The 19,394-nt window shown below is 37.0% G+C and overlaps 1 protein-coding gene across 1 annotated transcript in view; it reads right to left on the bottom strand.

Moving 5' to 3' along the window:
* Window positions 1–2,412: 2,412 nt before the first annotated feature.
* The window catches only part of LOC140337827 (synaptotagmin-6-like), a 27,261-nt gene continuing 10,279 nt past the window's right edge, over window positions 2,413–19,394 (bottom strand). The window contains exons 2-9 of the mRNA XM_072421646.1: window positions 14,748–14,826; window positions 13,801–13,868; window positions 12,927–13,091; window positions 11,698–11,810; window positions 10,998–11,387; window positions 8,733–8,852; window positions 6,529–6,640; window positions 2,413–5,562 (exon numbers count right to left, since the gene is read on the bottom strand). Of these exons, the coding sequence (XP_072277747.1) occupies window positions 5,264–5,562; window positions 6,529–6,640; window positions 8,733–8,852; window positions 10,998–11,387; window positions 11,698–11,810; window positions 12,927–13,086 (1,194 nt within the window). The 5' untranslated portion in view covers window positions 13,087–13,091; window positions 13,801–13,868; window positions 14,748–14,826 and the 3' untranslated portion in view covers window positions 2,413–5,263. The remainder of the gene's footprint in view (window positions 5,563–6,528; window positions 6,641–8,732; window positions 8,853–10,997; window positions 11,388–11,697; window positions 11,811–12,926; window positions 13,092–13,800; window positions 13,869–14,747; window positions 14,827–19,394) is intronic.

Here is a 19,394-nt window from a genome sequence, read left to right as displayed (position 1 = left end):
TATCTGTGCTAGTAGTTGATTCTCTATTTTTTCCTTAGCACTGGGGGGCCTATATCAGACTCCAATAATTAATTGTGTATTGTGCATCCCCACATTCAACTCCATCCATAATGTCTCAACCTCATTGCTTGTTTCATCAGCAATTTCTTTTTTCACAAGTTCTTTTTTCAGATCACTTCTCACATACGAACAGACACCACCACCCTTTCGTTTGACTCTGTCTTTACAAAAGAGAATATAACCAGGAATATTGACAGCCCAGTCATGCGAAGAACAAAGCCAGGATTCAGCAATTCCAACTAAGTCATAATGCTCTTCACTCATTAAGGCTTCCAACTCCCCTATTTTGTTTGCCAGACTTCTAGCATTGGTGAACAGGCTCTTTAAACAATTGCTGCATTTACCAGCTCTGTTTGCCAAATCCTTTTGTTTTTCAGTACAAATAGTACTGAACAATCCAATGTTTGTTTGTAACATGGGAAGCTCCATACCTTTATCCATAACCCTCCCCTCAACTATCCTCAATCCACCCTCCACTAGTTGCTGACCACTGACTAACCTTTCTGCCACCTTAAACTGTCCGACCCCTCTCTGTCCTAGTTTAAATATCGCTCCACCATTCCCCTAAATCTTTCCCCTAGCACAACAGACCCCCTTTTTATAAAGGTGCAAACCATCTCTGACACACAGGTTGTACCCCAATGAAAAGTCAGCCCAGTGCTCTATGGACCCAAACCCTTCCCTTTTGCACCAGGCCTTAAGCCATGCATTTAGCTGTCTAAGCTCCCTTTCCTGTGTTGAGCATGGCACAGGCAATATTCTAGAGAACATAAACTTGGAGGTCTTTACCTTCAACTTGAAACCTAGTTCCCTAGTTCACAACTTAGCAAATATGTTAGGGTGCTCAAACACAGGGCTGGCCTACCTTTTCTGGGTGCCCCTACCACTCCCTCTGGTTACATTAACCCAACTCCCTACATGTTCATCCTGATTAATCTCTCCACCCTCCACATCCATTAACTACCTGTGCAGTGAGCAGGAGACCCCTCTCAAGGTGATCGACTGATTTCAGTGTTGCAATGTGCTTCTCTAGCTCTCCAATGGGAGATACCAGAAAGGCGACTTGCTCACATCTATCACAACAGTATTCACCTAGGTACTGTTGCTCCATTTGTGCATACATATGGCAGACTGCACACTGAACAAAACCTTCCACCTTGCTTCCACTTATTTTCCCAGTTACAGGGTGACCACTGGCACTGATGTCCATTGCTGTTCATAACTTGGATTCCTCAGATTTTAAGTTTTGATCCAAGATAAGGATAGCTCTAACTATCTGTCTATCACTACTAGCACTCTATTTTTGTTTACTGTTTAGAACACATTATATTTTAACAAAACTAAAACCAACAATTTTAGCTAAGGCATATTAAAATGTCCATACATCTCGTAAATGGATAACATTTTTTTTTGTTTTTACAAAGGAATCATATGCAACTGCAATTCAATATTTTGAATATATTTAATCCATCATTTTTGACCTTTTTATGCAGTTCAGTACTGCTCCTGTAACCACTTTGCAGGCAGTTCTTGTCTACATGTGTCTATATCTACATAGCATTTCCTAGGACAGATTTCATGATAGTGACAACACTGGATACTGCCTGTGTAATGTCTGTTGAAATGGCCATCTGCAGTCTCCACTGGAAGGCCCTCTAACCCATAGTCCTTGCTTTGACGCTTTTGTTATGAAATGACAGCGTTATCAATGGTAGCACTCTTGACCCGATGAATTACAAGAAATTGGATGTTTGGCTGAAATTGTCTGAATATGCATCCCAGGTGCTGTCTTGCATGTGTTTGCCACCAGCATGGAGTGATTGACATTCAACAAAATAATCTAATCTTGGGTTAGGGTGACCTGTTTCAGCCATCTGCTCCTGATGCCAAAAAATGTATTGTACCACCACCAACAACCACCCCAGTGCCACCACCAACAGCACAAATTAGTGGTGAACCTTTCAGAAAAATGCATACGGACCATACTAAATTAATAAAATTGGCTGAAGAAACTGTTTTTAGCAACAACCAGGTAAACTAATTCTGACTGGTCACAAAGTGACATCACATAATTTAGTTGCAGTAATGCGCAGAAAAATTATTTCCCCATTGTGATGTAAAAATTAATTTTTTTTCTAGGTACAAGGGAAGAGAAAAGATCAATAAAAAGCATTTAGACTGGCAATATGCTGCCCCAGATTCATAAAAGTGGATACCAAAATTGGTAATCATTGCTAGTAATTTTCCACCCAAAATAAACATTCTAAATCTTTTTTTCCCTCCCGGCTTAAAATTCCAACCCAGACTTGGATTTTTACTGTTCCAAGCACCTTTAGTCACAACAACCATCCATAGTGTTTACACTTTATTTGTTCAGAGTTTAGTGAGGCATAGAGTTTAGTAAGGCATAGATTTTACAGAAAAAAAAATGTTACATGATACAACAAATCACAAAAGAGTACATATAACTGACAGAAATTCAATAGCACATAAACTAAATTGCAAAAATTAGAGAAATTGTGTATGATGTATGAGTACAAACTTGCAGTAGTGAGCACTATACAGCACCCTTTACAAAAGTAATATACATATTATCAATATTATATTCTTACTAAAACAAGTAGGAAACAATTAGGAAAGGGAAGGAGGGATATTGAAATATATCTAAAGTCAAAACTTTTTTTTAATTTGATTAAAAAAAATTTGATTGATAAAAAAAACCTGATTTTCCCACTTGGATAGCGGACACTGAAACAAATTTTGTTGTAACGTCAATTAAACTCTCAGTGCCAGTACCAATGATCACCTAGGCAAGTAAAGAGGGGCAATTTGTCTAGTGGGGATGAAAACAATAATACAAATTTACCCAAGGGTTTTAATACACTAAAACTAAAATAATGTTTTGTCCTTAGATATACATTGGGGGCCTATTCCACCTTGTATGTTTTATTATGTAGAAAATCCCACGATTCCATGATGTGCCTAGTTAACATTTTTAGGCTGCATTTCATTGTGAAAGGGAAATTTGTGGGCCCATTCACTTCAACACACATGAATCAGTGTAAATCCAGCCTAAAATCCATATTTAGGTAATGCAAAAGCCCAACCCCACATAGCAGCCAATAAAATGGACAAATAGGAAGTATCCATATCACCCGAAGAAGGACTTCATGTCATGTGACCATGGACTTAGGTACCTTTTTAGTCTTTTGGCCTATGCTGTTCATATTCATGCCTATTCAGTTTGGTTCAATAAAACCAAATAAATATTTAATACACAACAAGAAGTGGCTGCCTGCTGTGTATATCAACAATAGATTTGCTACCCCCAACTACCAACCAATGGTAATTCTGGTCAATGTATAAAATGGGCTTACAATCTGATATTTACATTGGTTACAAGCAGCCATGAGCCCACTGTTAATGTGCATCATGTGTAGCAGCTGTCTGCCAAGTACAAGGATCACAGTTGTTGCCTATCAGATGAAAAGATAAACATCAATTCTGATTTGATGTTCTCAACCTATATTTTTCCCTAAGCCTTCTGGTGATCAAATTATCACTGTGTCCTTTGGTTTTCTGGGTATCTGGCAAATCCTTGGGGGGTTACTCTTGCATATGCTATAAAAGGAGAAGTGGCTCTGATTACCTCTAGTCAATGGGAACACTCAACATTGTATACCTTGACAATAGGCTTACAAGCCAATATTTACATTATTTACAAGCAGCAGTGAGGCAGTTTTTATTGTACACAGTCAACAATGGCTACAGTTAATTTACTTGCCAGACAAGCAGTTGGAAAAGTAAAGTTGAGGTTGGATTTAGAATACAAATTAAAAAAGTAAAAAAGTAAAAGAAGAAAAATACGATTGGTAATCGTGCAAGGATAAGTGTGAGGTGAAATGCCTCAACTTCAAACAAACTTCATTGCCACCTTCCTTCTGAAAAAAAATAGCTCTGTCTGGATCTTTGACATCAATACGTTACTGTCTCTGACTTAAAAAGGTATGCAGTAAGTGATATTAAAACTTCTGCGCTGCCTACCTACTAATAGTATGAAATCAGAGGATCAACATTACATTACGGCAATTAGCACCATCCAATGGATTTGTCTCCCCCAAAGGTCTCCATCTACATAGGTTTTCTTTAATATCAGCATAATCTTTTTCTCATTTCATACCAAATTGGAAAATAACTAGGATGAAGTTATCCAGTTATAATAGGACCTCAAAGTTCTTTAGGTAAAGATATTTACAAGAACAAAAGAGTTTTAGCAGCATATTAGATACTTCTGCCCCCATTGTAAAAGGGTAACAGAGGTATTGTCTCTAATCTTCTAACTAACTAAAGCTACGTACACACGGCAGATTTTTATCTCCCGATAATCGGCATCGGCCAATTATCGGGCGAAAATCTTCCGTGTGTACAGTCGGTGTCGTCCATCGTCCGGACGACCGACCTGCCGGATCCACAGACGATGGACGACAGCCGATCGTAATGAAAGGGAAGGGGAGAGCGCGCAGCAGGGTGCCGCTCCGTCGCTCTCCCCCCTCCCCTCTCCATAGAGCATGAACGGTGCTGTATGTACAGCACCGTTCATGCATCGTGCAGTCCCTTGTCGTTGGAAAGGATCGTGAAAGATCCTTTCCAACGACAAAAATTGCAAGTGTGTACGCAGCTTAACACAGACTAGGTTAGATTTTATCTAATGGCAGCTGTGGAAGTTGAAGCTCAGGCTCTCATCAATTACATCCAAGCCATTGCAATGTCATCAGGAGTCTGGGTTTGCAGACTTCTAAAATAATCATGACATTGGTATATGAGAGCAGGATGCAGGAGAAGGTGGTGTAGCAGCAATTTTCCCATTACCAAATCCCATTTATGGTCTTGGAAACTCAACTTTTGCTATCTATATTTTACCATATGTGTTACTTGTTACATATTTGGTACTTGTTTACCATCAACTAATTTCTATAAGCCATATAGTCATAGTAATGATATAAGGCAGATCTGTCTGTTCTTTGCGTAATCACCTAATTTGTTTACTAAAATCATTGTACTATATCACCAAATATGGTAACAAAATACATCTACAAATAGCAAATAATAGGGATAAAATAAACATTTCTGCTTATTATACATTACAACAAAAACAATACATTTGAGCTACAAAGTTCATGTTTTTATACAAATATAGTTATATTCAAATATACAGTGGATGCCAGTCAGCAACAGGTTGGCGAATGGTCTGCATCATCTGGTCCCAGTGATTATGACCGGATTTGGTCTGGTTACCAAGTGAAGTTTGTCCAATGAGTTTCCTTCCATTAGCTACCGTTTCATACAGTGAAATGAGAACCAGGCAGTGGGTTTTACCTGGATCAGGAAGGCTGAAGAGAAAGGTTTCATTGAAAACAGTCACCTTTGACTTTGCCCGAAGACTGGATTTCTGGTGCTTCTGTTTTTGTTGATTGCTAAAGACATCTATTCTGGCGTACACATCTGTAATGTATATAGGTAAAAAAAAACTAAAGTGTATAGACAACAAACAAGAGAATGAAGACTTTGTAATTCTTTTTTAAAAAGCCTAGTTCCAGCCAATAGGTTTTATAGGGATGGATAGGGTGATGGAGAAGAGTTTATGTTAAAAAGTTGCAGCTTTCCCTTGCACCCTGGCATTGTGACAACCATACATGAAACAAGCGGTGTGACACTGCCTGGGTAGTAAAGCAAAGACAGCAATTAAAGGTGGATTTCTACTTTTTTTCTTCTCTGGAGAAGGAACAAAAAAAGTTTTTTGAGATAACCAATAATGTCTAAATATACAACAACAGTATACAAAAAAAAAAAATCAAATTACTTAAACATATTTCCACCAAGGCATGTATACTTCATATTGTGACCTGACATTGTGAGGGATAGGATTTTATTGTTGATACTAAAAGGAAATAGGTAGTGCCACATTATTTTCTTAAGCCTGTCATTAAATGTCACAGAAGCTGCTTGAAACTACAGCACTCCCTATAGGACTATTTGACTGATAATGTATCTAGATGTCAACTAATCTTATCAGTCCTACTGCATACATTTGTCAACCAGAGAAAAAGTCAATGTTCAGTCTGCTAGATGTCTATTCCCAATCGTTAAAGCTCAAAGTTACACTGCATTTGTTATTTGACACTGCTACATGACAAACTCAGATGATCTATATTAGTTTAGGTTATTGGCTGTAAGTGTGACAATGCAAATTCCTATACCTAATGGAAAACTATGACGTAAACCTGCGGATTGATCAGACTACACATGCAGTGTAAAGTGCATTATTAGAAAATCTATCAGACAACTAGTTAACTTGTGCATTACCCTAAAACCGTCAATAAGATTTCTAGTAAAACATGTACATGGGGGCCATTTAGGGAAGGAGAACCAAAAAAGGGGGCTAAAGTGATAGTTGGCGTAATTACATACCTCTTTCCTTAATAATGCTCAATGAGCTTGTTTTGAATTTTAATATCCCAACTTCAATCTTTTGTGCAGTAGGTAAACATTTCAGTGAAATTAAAACCTCTCCAATGATGTCCTTTAAAAAACAAAATCAGAACATAAGCACAATTACCATTTTTTACTGACAAATACATGAACATTTTTATAGTTTGATATATTTATATATACAGGTAGTCCCCCGTGTTAAGGACATACAGCATACGGACAACTTCTAGATAAAAACAGTTGGTGTCCAGGACAGAGGCTTGATGGGGTGGAGGGGGGAGGTTCGCATGACTTGCAGAAGAAGTTTTTTGGTTGTAACTTTTTAATGACCCAAACTCTGCAGTTGTTTCTTTTTGCATATCAAAGCACAGCTTGCTCTAGAAGTTAATGAATGTCTAGTAGTTCTCTGGCCACCACTGGGAGCCAACATTCCCTAAATACCAGTGTTTTTTCTTTTTTTTTTGTTGTTGTTGTTTCTTTGTCAACTCATGTCTCAGTATTTGGTTAATGAGACTTGGAGTCCCATGGCAGCACTTTAGACCACCATAAAAAGCAATGTACACATTGACTACAATACAAATCTAAATAAAAAAACACAAAAAAAAGATTTTCAATTGACGAGGACTGTTGCTGATGATAAACATTCTCTGTAATATTTTGACAATATGCAGGTGAGGAATAATAAGGGAAATCAAACATAACTATAGTTAAAATAATCCTTATATCAATAGGGCTTTAGTACAAACCTATTGCAACACTTCCTTGAAAATGTACTTCCCTAGAAATGTTTACCTCTCTTTCTTTGTAGACTAACAGGTTATTGCTGTAGCAGACATTTAGTGCTGTGGACTATGCGTCAGCCCTGGCTTATATCCGACTATACAATGAGCTACAGCAGAAACAACTTTTCTAAATATTTACAATGTCAACAACCATTTTAACAACCTAATACAATATGTAAACCCTGTCCAGGAGAAGGCAGGGACCATATGGCTTAAGGGGAAGAGACAAACAGGTTGCCCTTGTGGAATGGGGAACATGACTAGTGTAGCCCTGATACCTTCATCTGAGAATCCCCCTCCCCCACCTCTGTTGGTCAGCCCCTCCCACCTAACCCTCAAAAACCTCAACACCATGTTCGATAATCTTTTATTATAGAACATGTTATCCAAACAAAATGAACATGTTTTCAACAATAAATAACCATAATTAACCCCAACAGTTAATTAATCCACATTGTTACAGTTTAAAACTTTTTTGGCAGCTGCTTCTGGAAGGCCCCCTTTAATCCACCTATGGGACACCACCTATCTGCGATGACTTTTGGAACCTAGCCGTCCGCCCTGACTCAGACACCAAAATCAGTCATTCACAGACTCCACCCCCTGGCCTTTTGCCAAATACCAATTTAATCCATAATTTTCCACTCTCCATTAGCTTTAAAACCACCGCCTTCCAGAAACCCAACCACAATGCACAAAGCAACACCAAAAGCCTTGTTTTAGGGTGGGTGGGCAGGAAACTTTCTCCCTGCCAGTCCTAACAGCCCAATTATTCACCCCCTAACCCAGGAATTCTTAAAATGTACCTTCACCCCACTTTTTCCCGCCTAATACCCAAAAATCAACTTCTTTCTACCTCCCCACTTCTAGTATCTTCTTTAACCCTAACCTCCCCTGAAGGCCCTGGTCACCCTGTCATGTATCCCCTCCACCTTTGGGCTCCGTGTCCTTCTGTTTATGTGAACAGAAGTGGGCAGGCATACATGCCATAGACCCCTTTCAAATTTGTACCAACATTTGTAGACCTCCTGTAACATGTCCCCCACTTTTAGGTTCCTGCCACTAACAATGTCTGGAACTACACTCCTAACAGAGATTAGGAGAACACACTACAGACTGCTGACAAATTATTGGTAAAGTCTGTGCCGTGTCCAAGATTGAAGGCCACAAGTGCATGTTGCAGATATGTTGCTCGTGCCTCATACCACTGACAGGCATTTATCATTGACAATGGCAGGCAAAATTCTATGACATGGTTATTATCAACGACAAGCAATTTACTAATATTACCAACAACATACAGTTATCAATTACTTGTATATATCACCAACAACAGCAGATATTACTAACAACAGACAAATATTATTTACAGGTAGATATCAATGGCATGTAGATAAGTACCTTTGTTTTCTCTTGTAACTCTTCACAAAATTCCAAGGTTTCGGATACTTTCAGATCTCTTAGTGCCACCCTTGTTTCTCCAATAAGAGTGTGTCTGGAATACTTGTCAAAATCTTTGACCTAGTTAACAAAATGCAATAGGTAAAATTGCTTGTTGGCTGTTATTCCTGGAAAACAAGTTCATAAAATATTTATATCAAGATGAGATCTCTTAGAAAGCAAAATTATTAATAAAATTATCATTCTTCTTATAAACACTCGTGTATTTATGAGTCAAAGAGGCTGAAAGGGTTTACAATCTCTATATAGAAGTGACTCCCCTCCATAAATTTGTACTAAAGGTGCTCAAAGTGGACCTATCATGACAATTTTAGCAAAAAATAAATCATTTAAAAGGGTAGTTATCCCTTTTATATAATAGAAAAAGAAAATTATAACACATTTTAGAATATTTATGGAGAGATTTCTTCCCTTTCTGTTTTTACCGCCATGACGGTAAAGACTGGAAAGCGAAACCTGCAGCCTCCTGGGATACTTGCACCACATCCAGGAGGTTGCGGGCTGCTTTCTCTGCACATGTCCAAGATCGGGCATGCATCATCAGGGACTTTCCTAGAATGTAAAAAAAAAAAAGGAAGATGAACAGTGAGATTGTTTGTTTTCTTACATTTGCAGGAAGACACTACATCCGATCTTACACCTGCGCAGAGCAAGTTTGTGTGATGTGAAGAACTACCCACAAGAAAAAAGAAACAAGATCCCCATACCACCATTCTGTTCAGTGCCAGAAAGAAGAGAGAAACTGATACAGCACAGAACCTGGGGGGCTTGGTTTGTGGATGGATAGAGGGATTTTCACCAGTAAAGGAATATGATGTTTTTTTTGTTTTTTTTTTTGTGAAAGTTCCACTTTAAGCGGTTTCCTAAGCTTTCCAAGAAATAATTCACTTTCCTTAATGCTTGTAATGAAAGCTTACTATGCAAAGCATACCAAATCATGCACAAGGAAAACTAAAAAAGAAAACATGATTTGTCAGGAGATTTTCATCCTATTCAATAATTAACCCTAATATCTCAAAAAGCAGCAAAGTGGATCCCATATCGGGCCCCATTTAACTATTTTAATGCAAATGTTTCTATTATACTATTTTCTTTACTGGGACAAACCTTGTAAAAAACAAGTAGTGATGGCAATGTGTGTTATTACAAAATCTTTGTTTGGCTTATATTAGAAATTGTTACAGAATAGAACTTTAGGACTATTAGACGTCTAGTTGTTAAATTGCCAAACGTCTATCACTTCTGGAATATCTGTACAATTGCTTTTTGACAGCAGTTTTGATAAACAATGTTTGTCTAGGTATTTACATACACATATTGACAAATCAATAAATTTCCTTATTCAGTAAATAACTCACAAATTGGTAATCACCAAAAAACTTGCAGGTATACTACACACATATTAGATTTATTATAAGGCCTATTATCGGGTAAAGCCACCTCAGTCTTTCATAAAGATCCTTCCAGCCATCATTTACCCGAAACACTGATATCATGTGCATAAAATACATTGGGGCCCCACCTTGACATCAGTGCTTACATACTATGAGCAGCACTGACTTTAGCAGTGTTCAAGGTGGAAGTGGCAATACTCTTTCAACCTGTTTAGTGATAATCTGTGTTAAGATTTATCAAGTAGCAATTTTGTGAGTGGATCTTTAACTTTTAATATAAATCGTCGAGCTTGGAGTCCTGCACTAAAGTCAATAGAAAAGATTGAAAGCTACTACAGCATCTACAGCGAGAGAAATAAGTATTTGATGCCCTGCTGATTTTGTACTTTTGACCTCTGACAAAGAAATGACCAGTCTATAATTGTAATGGTAGATTTATTGTAGCTGTGAGAGACAAAAAAACAACAAAAGAACCCTCAAAAACCCAGAGCTCAAAAGTTAGAGCTTGATGTGCATTTAGAATTTAGGGGATCTCTTTTTTCAAATAGTTGCCACCAGAAGATATATTTGGAAGATATTCCTTCAACTTCTGGCTCCTTTATTAAAAAAAAAAAGTTTATTTTCTATCACCTTCTTTACCTACAGCAATATACCCTAGGACATAACAAGAAGGTTGATGGCTCCAGACAGCAAAGAAAACCTGACAAAAGCTTCTAGTATTTTAAAAAAAAAATCCAAAACTTACCTAAATTATTTGTCTTTACATGCAAATTAGAACACACATTGTTGAAGCAATTAACAAAATCCATACCTCTAATTTAAGACAGGTGTTTGAAAGCTGGTAATTCTTTAGTGATAAGCAGAAGTCCTCATCAAATACTGGGTTCCTACTGTTTTTGACCACCTTTGTTTCACATTCATGAAGAACAGACTGAACATCAGACTGTGGTTCATCTACTTTGGAAAAGACTCTTATCCTGACAAAGGGGTCCCTGCTGTAGTCTGGTAAGTCTGTGGCTTCTATAACAGTGAGAAGCAAAGTCATAGTCTTCTTACTAAAATTTAGAGAAAACTTAAGCTTCCCTCTGAATTCCCGTGTATGATCAGATTCACTTGTCATATCATCCAAACTTTCTGTACTTGGAGGGGACGGGGTTAAATGAACTTCCAGCTTTTCCATTTCCTTTTGCATGAGTTGGATCTAAGATCAGAAAAACAAAGCTTATAATGAGACTTACGCATTTGTGGAAAGGTTTCCACATTTTTTTGATAGTACACTTTAAATAATAGCAGAATAAATAATTTTTTCCCAGGTTGAAAGTTAAGATGGGAGCATTACAATTATAGTAAAGCTCAGCCGACTCCTCACAATGTATTCCAGTAATGCTGCCAGGCTGCATATGCAGTAATAAATCATAAAGTAATGCATGCAATGCAGCCAGGTAGAATATAAAGTATTGCATCTTATTAAACAGTTATGTTTAGAATTTATTACAAAATAAATAACTTGCCTTTGAATCTTGCTCTTTTCTTGCTGTCTCTAAGAAGCCTGGACTTAAACTTTTTACTAAAACATTTCCTTCAGTCTTCTTTGCAACACTTGTGGCCTTCATGAACTTTGCATCTGTAAAAAAAATGGATTTATAAATGTAACATTATTTCTTTTTATTAATACCCAATTGTTGGTTAGCATTTGCTTCCATGTTTTTAAAGCCTATATTTTTTTAGTTGAATAATAATGAAAGTGTAAATGTTTGACCCCTGTGTTTCTAAATCTTCTTCGAAGAATGATCCATTATCAACTTAATCCTTTTCTTCTAGCTAGAATGCCAATGTTTACATCACTGAGAATAATGAAGACCAATCAGTCTGGTATGATGTGTAAATCATTTCTATCTGATAGTAAGCTAAGAACATCATTATAAGTGTTTTCCTTAGTAAGTAAGCGTAAAGTCTGAACTCACACTAGATTTTTGTTGCCCAAAACAATCGTTTGTGATCATCTTAGGCAAAAATCTCTAAACATCATGGTGGTCAAGCGTGTTTGACGGATACCTCTGTAAATTCTATTGTTGTCTTCACAACATAGCACCTCTGGCACCTACTTCATTCATTATAGAACAGGACATGTTACTTAGCAGGGAGCCAGACAGCCGATGTATACAGAAATTGTAATTAAACAGCTATCCCAAACAGTCACAAACAATCATTTAGGGTAAAAAAAAAATAATAATAACAAAGCTTAAAGACTGCCATGTTCCATATGATATTTTCAATAGATTAGAGGTTAGATTTGAGAACCACATTAATTCCATAAAAAAAACACTTTGAAAACCAGAGCATTTCCAAACAACATTTGATCGATATATCAATGAAACGCTGATTGTGCATGCTTGTTCTTTGTTCAGTTAAGTGCAACTCTACTCCAATGTCCCTTACCCATGGTCTGACAGGCTATGTAAAGCAGTAAAGACATTCTAAAGTAAATTAGCAGGGAGCGCTCCCCAACAACTGGGAAACCAATTGGAGTGCTCCAAACATTTACAATAAGAACAGTTCTACTCATATTGTTTGCGGTTATTGTAAACAGCATAGAGCACTCCTATTTGCTGCAGGCTTTTATAATCACACCCTTCTGATTTATAATAAACTGGTGGGAGCAGAGTGGTATTTAATTGTGCTGGTTGATGTGTACACAGAGGTAATAGGAGTGATCAATATGCAGTTGTGTCTTTCTTACCTTTCAGAATAGATGATTTATACTTGTAATACTGGTGCATCTTGCACGCTAAAATGATCAGTGCAGTCAGGAACAATGCTATGGCAAGAGCCAGCAGGCAGTATTTTAAAGTATCAGAAATTGGTAAAAACATTTGAAAGGAAGATAATTGGGAGCTCATGGTCCCTATAATACAGAGAAAGAATAAATTAAACATTTATTGTTACAAATAAAATAAAAAGCACTGCTTAACAAGGGCAGAAAATCTGATTTTTCACAGCTGCTATATACACATATCAGATAATAGTCACCTGGGATGACCAGTCCTGCTAATCTCAGATCTAACACGGGTACAGCAGTCCCCCAGCATTGTTCATTAATCCAACTGATTGGAAACAACCGCTGTGCACTCACAACAGTGGAGGAGAGCACAGTGGGATGATGCTTACTTGATCTCCCCCCTCCACTTCATTGAACAGAATTGTGTTGTATGTAGAATGTTCATTCATTTATCTGTCACTGGAAACTATTACAAAGATTGTTTCCAGCAACAATCATCTGATGTCATCGGAAATCTGTATGAGGTTTAAGACTAGACAGTGAAAGTAGAAGCAGCATATTGATGAATTCTTCTCTCTGTCATTCTGCTTTTTTCATTAAAGCACAACACACCGGCTCCTTGTGCCACATTTTCCTCTTCAAGTCTGGCCTCTGCTGTACAAGGACTGCAAGAGGCCGCTACCATGTCAAATCCAGGTAGTTACAGTGTTTGCATGAAACAACTATATATGTAAGGGTACATTTTTTAAATACAGAGATGCTCCAATATGTGTCTTTTTTAACTGCCTTGAGTTTTTATATTGAAATAATCTAGTACACGAACAAGAACACTTACACTGTTGGTAGGGACGAATTTAATCCAAAGCTGTCACTGGAGCATTTTTGCTGGCTGGATAATCAGTTCTGCAAATTACAAAGATCCGTGTTATATTAATAAGTTTTAGTGCTAAAATGTTGTTAACCTAAAAGTAGCAGACTCAAACAAAATTATTTATTGGATTGTAACAAAAAAAAATCAAATAAACAAAAAACAACATTTTTATGTGAATGTGGTGTGGTAGGTGGTATAATTCTCTTGTTTTTACTAGACCTTATCACCAGCTGCTGAAGGTTGGGGATGAAAAAAAGGAAGATATAAAGATAATATAGACAGTCTTATAACATTGGTGACTATTGCAATAGAACAATATACAAGGATAGTGAACAGAGAACTCCACACTCGTGCTAACAGGACTACTCAGAAACTTTGTTTGCTCCTCATGAGCCATTTGTGTACTGAGTCTGCAGTATTTTAAAGGACAAATTTTTCTTTCATGATTAGCCAAAACCAAGTTGACTCCTACAGGCAAATCATTGTGAGGAAAGTAGTCAGCAAAATTCAAAACCTGCAAACAGTCACAGCATTCTTTCTCAAAGAAAAAAACACAGTGAAAATAATTTAACTTTTTTGCAAACCCTTTTCAGGCATGAAAGGTACAGGGTCCCCTCCTGTCCCTAGGCTTCAAAATAGCAATCTGAATGTGGCTACAACTTAAATTAACATTTCAGTTTATATTATTCAGCCAATTCTAATCTGCTAAAGACCAATTTCTCTACATAACTTTACATTGTTGCTTTTTTCTTATTGCTATTCAATTAATCTGATGAGCATGACTTCTTCTGTTAAAAATAAACTTGGATAGGAGTTTTTGCTTTATACCATGCAACCTAGTACGTATATCCATTTATTATTTCTATTACGTAACCAACATTTAAGAAAAATAATATGCTTATTTTAAATACCAGAAGTTTCATCCATTCCATTTGAAGACAAATATTTTCTTGTTTTGATGTTTTTTCTGGGTCCATGCTCGGTTTACACCTACAAGTGAGATGTTTTTGCAAAATGTTAATGATATGGCTGTATAAAAAATTACTACTATATTGAAGTTAATGTATTCAAAACAATTATGAATATAAATGTTTGAAGCCATAACCCTACCCTTTAACCGATTCTGACCTCAATGCTTAACTTTATTACACCCTGAACCTTTCCTAAAAAATGAACCTTCTTACTGACCATAAAGTTTACTGAATTTTCCACTTAAAATTTACCTATCTCTAATTTATTCTTTTATTCACTCCACGTAACTTGAAACACTACAAAAAAAACTTTAAACATTAATATTTTACCTGTACAGTCTATCTCAAGAACAAAAAATATATTGCAGCTTACTACCCCCTAGATGTGGTAGCTTTATTGATTTTCTTTTTTCAAGCTTTTTTTCTTTAGTTTTACCTGTTAAAAAGTAACACACCTGCAGGTGCAGGCACCACATGGTTCTTGCACTTTAGTACTTATTACATTGAAAACATTTTAGGCCTGGTGAAGTTAATTGTAGCCATTTACCTAAAGTGTACCTAAACTCAAAAGTTGCACTTTACATAAAAGGGTAGACAACCCTTTTTAGTAAAGTTAAAATTCAGTTTTTTTTTGTTTTGTTTTTTAATGGAACACCCTTTTTTTTAAAGGGGAAAAAATTGGCAATCCCACACATGCGCAGTGAGATCAGCAAGTTTTTTCCTATCTTTGTCACCAGATCTTGCTCCTGGGTCGGGTGACGTAGGAAGAAGAGGAGAAGATGGCGGCTCCCGGAGTGCCGGCACGAAGGCGGATGACGGGACGTCGTGCGATGGAAGAGACGTCCGGATGGATCGGACTGCCCTGCGGGATTGATGGTAAATGTATTTATTTTGGGAGGGGACTTTTGAGTTTAGTTTATCTTTAAAAAAACTTGGAATATGGGCTATACTGGGCAGCATTCAAGATTCCATGTACATTCTCAGCCTAGGATTCAAGAGGCCCCACAGACATTGTTTAGAAGTAATCATAAAATTATTTGCAAAGACCACACAGTACCTGCACCCAAATTACCTAAAAATATTTCACGTTTACCTAAACAGTTAATCCAACAAAAACCTATGGAACATGAATACTTGCTATACTGTCCACCAGATGTTTTTCACACAAAATCATTACAACCCCAGTGCTGGTATTACAGAACACCAATCAGGTGAAGTGGAATAAAAGAAACAGAAACCCCCTTTCAAGTACTGCAAAGTACAACATGCCTTGATAATTTCAAACAAGGATCTAAAAGAGTTTGATTGTCCTCTAGTATAGAGGGTGCAATGCAAATTCTTTCTGTATGCCCCAACTATTCCAAATAGTGTCATCACTGTGTCCTACTCCACTAAAGACCCTTCTATTATTTATATCCACTAATATTTGTAAATTGAGAAACGTTCCTTTACAGCTGAGGAATTTTAAACATGGTTTAAGTAGGAGTGTTGGTTAGTGTCTTGTTTCCCTCAGGTCTTTTATTCCTGAAGAGAAATATTAAACAGAAGGTTAATTTGACACATAAAAGCTGATTATTGTTTTGTGGAATGAGCATAAAAAAGTTTTCTTGTACACAGCACACTTGTTTTGGAGAAGAGATGGATCGTCTGTAAAAATCTAATAAGTCTTCTTGATGCCAACAGGGTTACATAAGTAGGTATAGTTGGTATTTAAAAGGGGTGTGTCAAAATGAATCAGCTTATTTGCACATATGGTAAAAATAAAAAAATTATTTTCTACAAAGGTAAAGAATCTAGTACATTCCCTTTGCTGTAAAATTTTGAATGTACAGTATATGCAGTCAATAATTGGATTAAATTTTTACCACACAAGACAATATTCAGGATTCTTATACATTTCTACATCATTACTTATTAAATAGCTAAACTCTGATTATTTCCGCTTCCTTTATCTCAGTGTAAATCTACCAGACAAGGTAGACTGCAGACAGTAGCATTTCTACATCCACAATGAAGATTCATTTGTTATAGATTTTTAAATAGGTCTACCTTGCCTAAACTATTTTTACCCAGGCCATCTTTAACTAAACCATTTCAACCCAGGTATTTTACATTTGGGAAAAGTGGACCTAAACTCTTGTAAGTAACTTTTGAGGTGTATCATAACCCTTACCTCTAATAACTTGCCAGGGTTTTTACCCAGGCCATCTTTAACTAAACCATTTCAACCCAGGTATTTTACATTTGGGAAAAGTGGACCTAAACTCTTGTAAGTAACTTTTGAGGTGTATCATAACCCTTACATGTAATAACTTGCCAGAGTTTTTAATTATGAAAGTGCTTTTTTCCATAAATGGTTAAAAACATCATCCAGCAACATGATCCCCTAGGTGATTTATTACCAAGGTGGCCACCAGTGTTCATGGGATACATATGCTAAGAATTTGCTCCATGACAAGTAATGCAGGATTACCCGAGGCCTGTAGTCGAAATGACACCTGGTCTTCATCTAACTACCCTACATGGGGTGACGGGCTGGCAAGCCTAGTGGTCACTGGACTACTATGCGGTGGCCGGACTAAGATGTCACTGGGTCACAGCCCTCAGGCTCTCCTAACTAGAGGCAAGCAAGGATAGGATGGCTTTGATGCAGGAACAGGTGACAGGGCATATATGAGACAGAGTAAGGTTATGGCAGGCAGAAATCATAGTAGTGGACAGGCCAAGGTCAGGGTGGGCAACAGACAGGATGAGGAATCAACAACAAACTGAGGTCTAGAAAGTCCAGGAAGCCATGCAAAATGAATACTGGGCAGAATGGTGGGAAAACATGTTAAAAGTTCAGAAGTTACTGTCAGAACAGCAGAGTCCCAAATAACCCTCCTCATTTTAAATTCAGCCTCTGCACAAAGAAATGTGTTTGAGAAATGTTTGTGTGCACATGCACATTTAGCAATCAGCACTCATAAATTTGTACTCGCACATCAATTTAAGTACAATTTAAGGTGGGTGAACCACATTTGAAAACACTAATACACGTATCTGTGGGCATTAGTGCCCTACCGCCTTAGGGAGTGGTTCTATAATGCTTTTACGCATATAATGGCCATTTTAGTTTTCGTGAATTCATGCTGCCACAGAAAACATCACTGACGGAGTTGAAATTCCAGAGCAAGCAGATGAATATATACATCTACATATACATATATATCTACATTCTAAGCCAAATTTTAGAATTCAGAGTTTAGGACTGCTTTAGGTATAACTTAGGGATAGTACAAGCCTACAATAATTACCTCTCTGTTTAGCAATGCAAGTGTGGTAACTTAATATGTACTGTTAGATATATTTTAATTGAGAGTGTATAGTCTCCACATGTTTGTGTGTATTATCCATTGTTTGCATACATTCTTTCCCATAGGCAGCTTGAAGTACATTTTAAAGAAAAATGTGAATAAGCAGGTAAGTTTATATTTTTTGTGCAATGTCCTTTCTGCAAAAAAATTATTATTGCTTAATATTTTAATAATAGTTCTGCTTCTCTTCCCAATTCTGATTACAATTTCTACATGCATTAGATTGTTGCCGTGTGATTGGGTAATTATTTTTATATTTTTTTTGTAACAAGCAGTTGCACAGGTGTACCTAATACAGTGACTGGGGAGTGTATAAATATATTATATGTATGTTAACATTAATATATCGGGACATATATACATAATATTAATACATTGAAACATTCATTTTAACTTCTGTATTTCAACAGAAGAATGACCAGCACCTTTTTTTTTTTAGAAATATGTGGGTAAAATTTTCAGAAAGTATTCATCTGACAGTTTTTTTGTTGGTTGAATGGTAGGGAGATATAAAACACATGCTAACGCAGCTGTAATTATTAATGCATAATTCCATGTATTTTTGAAATGAAACAGTAAAAGGACCAAAATCTGAACTGGTATGCACCCTTTGCAGTCCTTTTACAGCAGAGTTAAGAGTTTGAGGCAAAGGTTCGACACACAGCGCCAATGTGCTATGAGAAGCTGGGCGTTAAGGACAGAAAGCAGGGAAACTAATATATGAGTTTATCACTGTCCTGCTACTTTTTCACTGTCCAGTCTTAAGCTGGAACAGATCCAAAACAACCTGGGCTCAGAAGGCATTAAAAAATGAGAGATTATAATGTCTGCCTAAGAAATGCAGACAAGCAGGAATAAACTACAATGCTAAAAAATACTATACACGCCCCTAAACTGAATTTGTGCTTTAACAATGCAGAAATACATGTATATATAATCACCCTAAGGGCCATTTTAAAGTTGCAATTGACCTCATCATTCTACTGCGTGTTCAACCACACTTCCATTCAACTGGCTGGGAATTATTTTGTGGAGTACAGGAGAACCTCCTGACATTGTAATATAAGTATCTCTTACAAATGATGCATTTGTATTCTCCTTTGCCGGGCATCTTCCCAATGATTGCAGCTGTGGCTGCATTCATTGAGAAGAGTGTGCGATCCCCGGGGCACTAGGGGTTATTTAACCTCCCTTAGCGGTTCATTTCTTTCCGGTTTTATATGTCTAAAAG

Source organism: Pyxicephalus adspersus, chromosome 9 (assembly GCF_032062135.1).
Source record: "Pyxicephalus adspersus chromosome 9, UCB_Pads_2.0, whole genome shotgun sequence".
Taxonomy (NCBI): domain Eukaryota; kingdom Metazoa; phylum Chordata; class Amphibia; order Anura; family Pyxicephalidae; genus Pyxicephalus; species Pyxicephalus adspersus.
The sequence above is the reverse complement of the archived record's forward strand: the minus strand, read 5'-3'. Positions and strand labels throughout refer to the sequence as shown.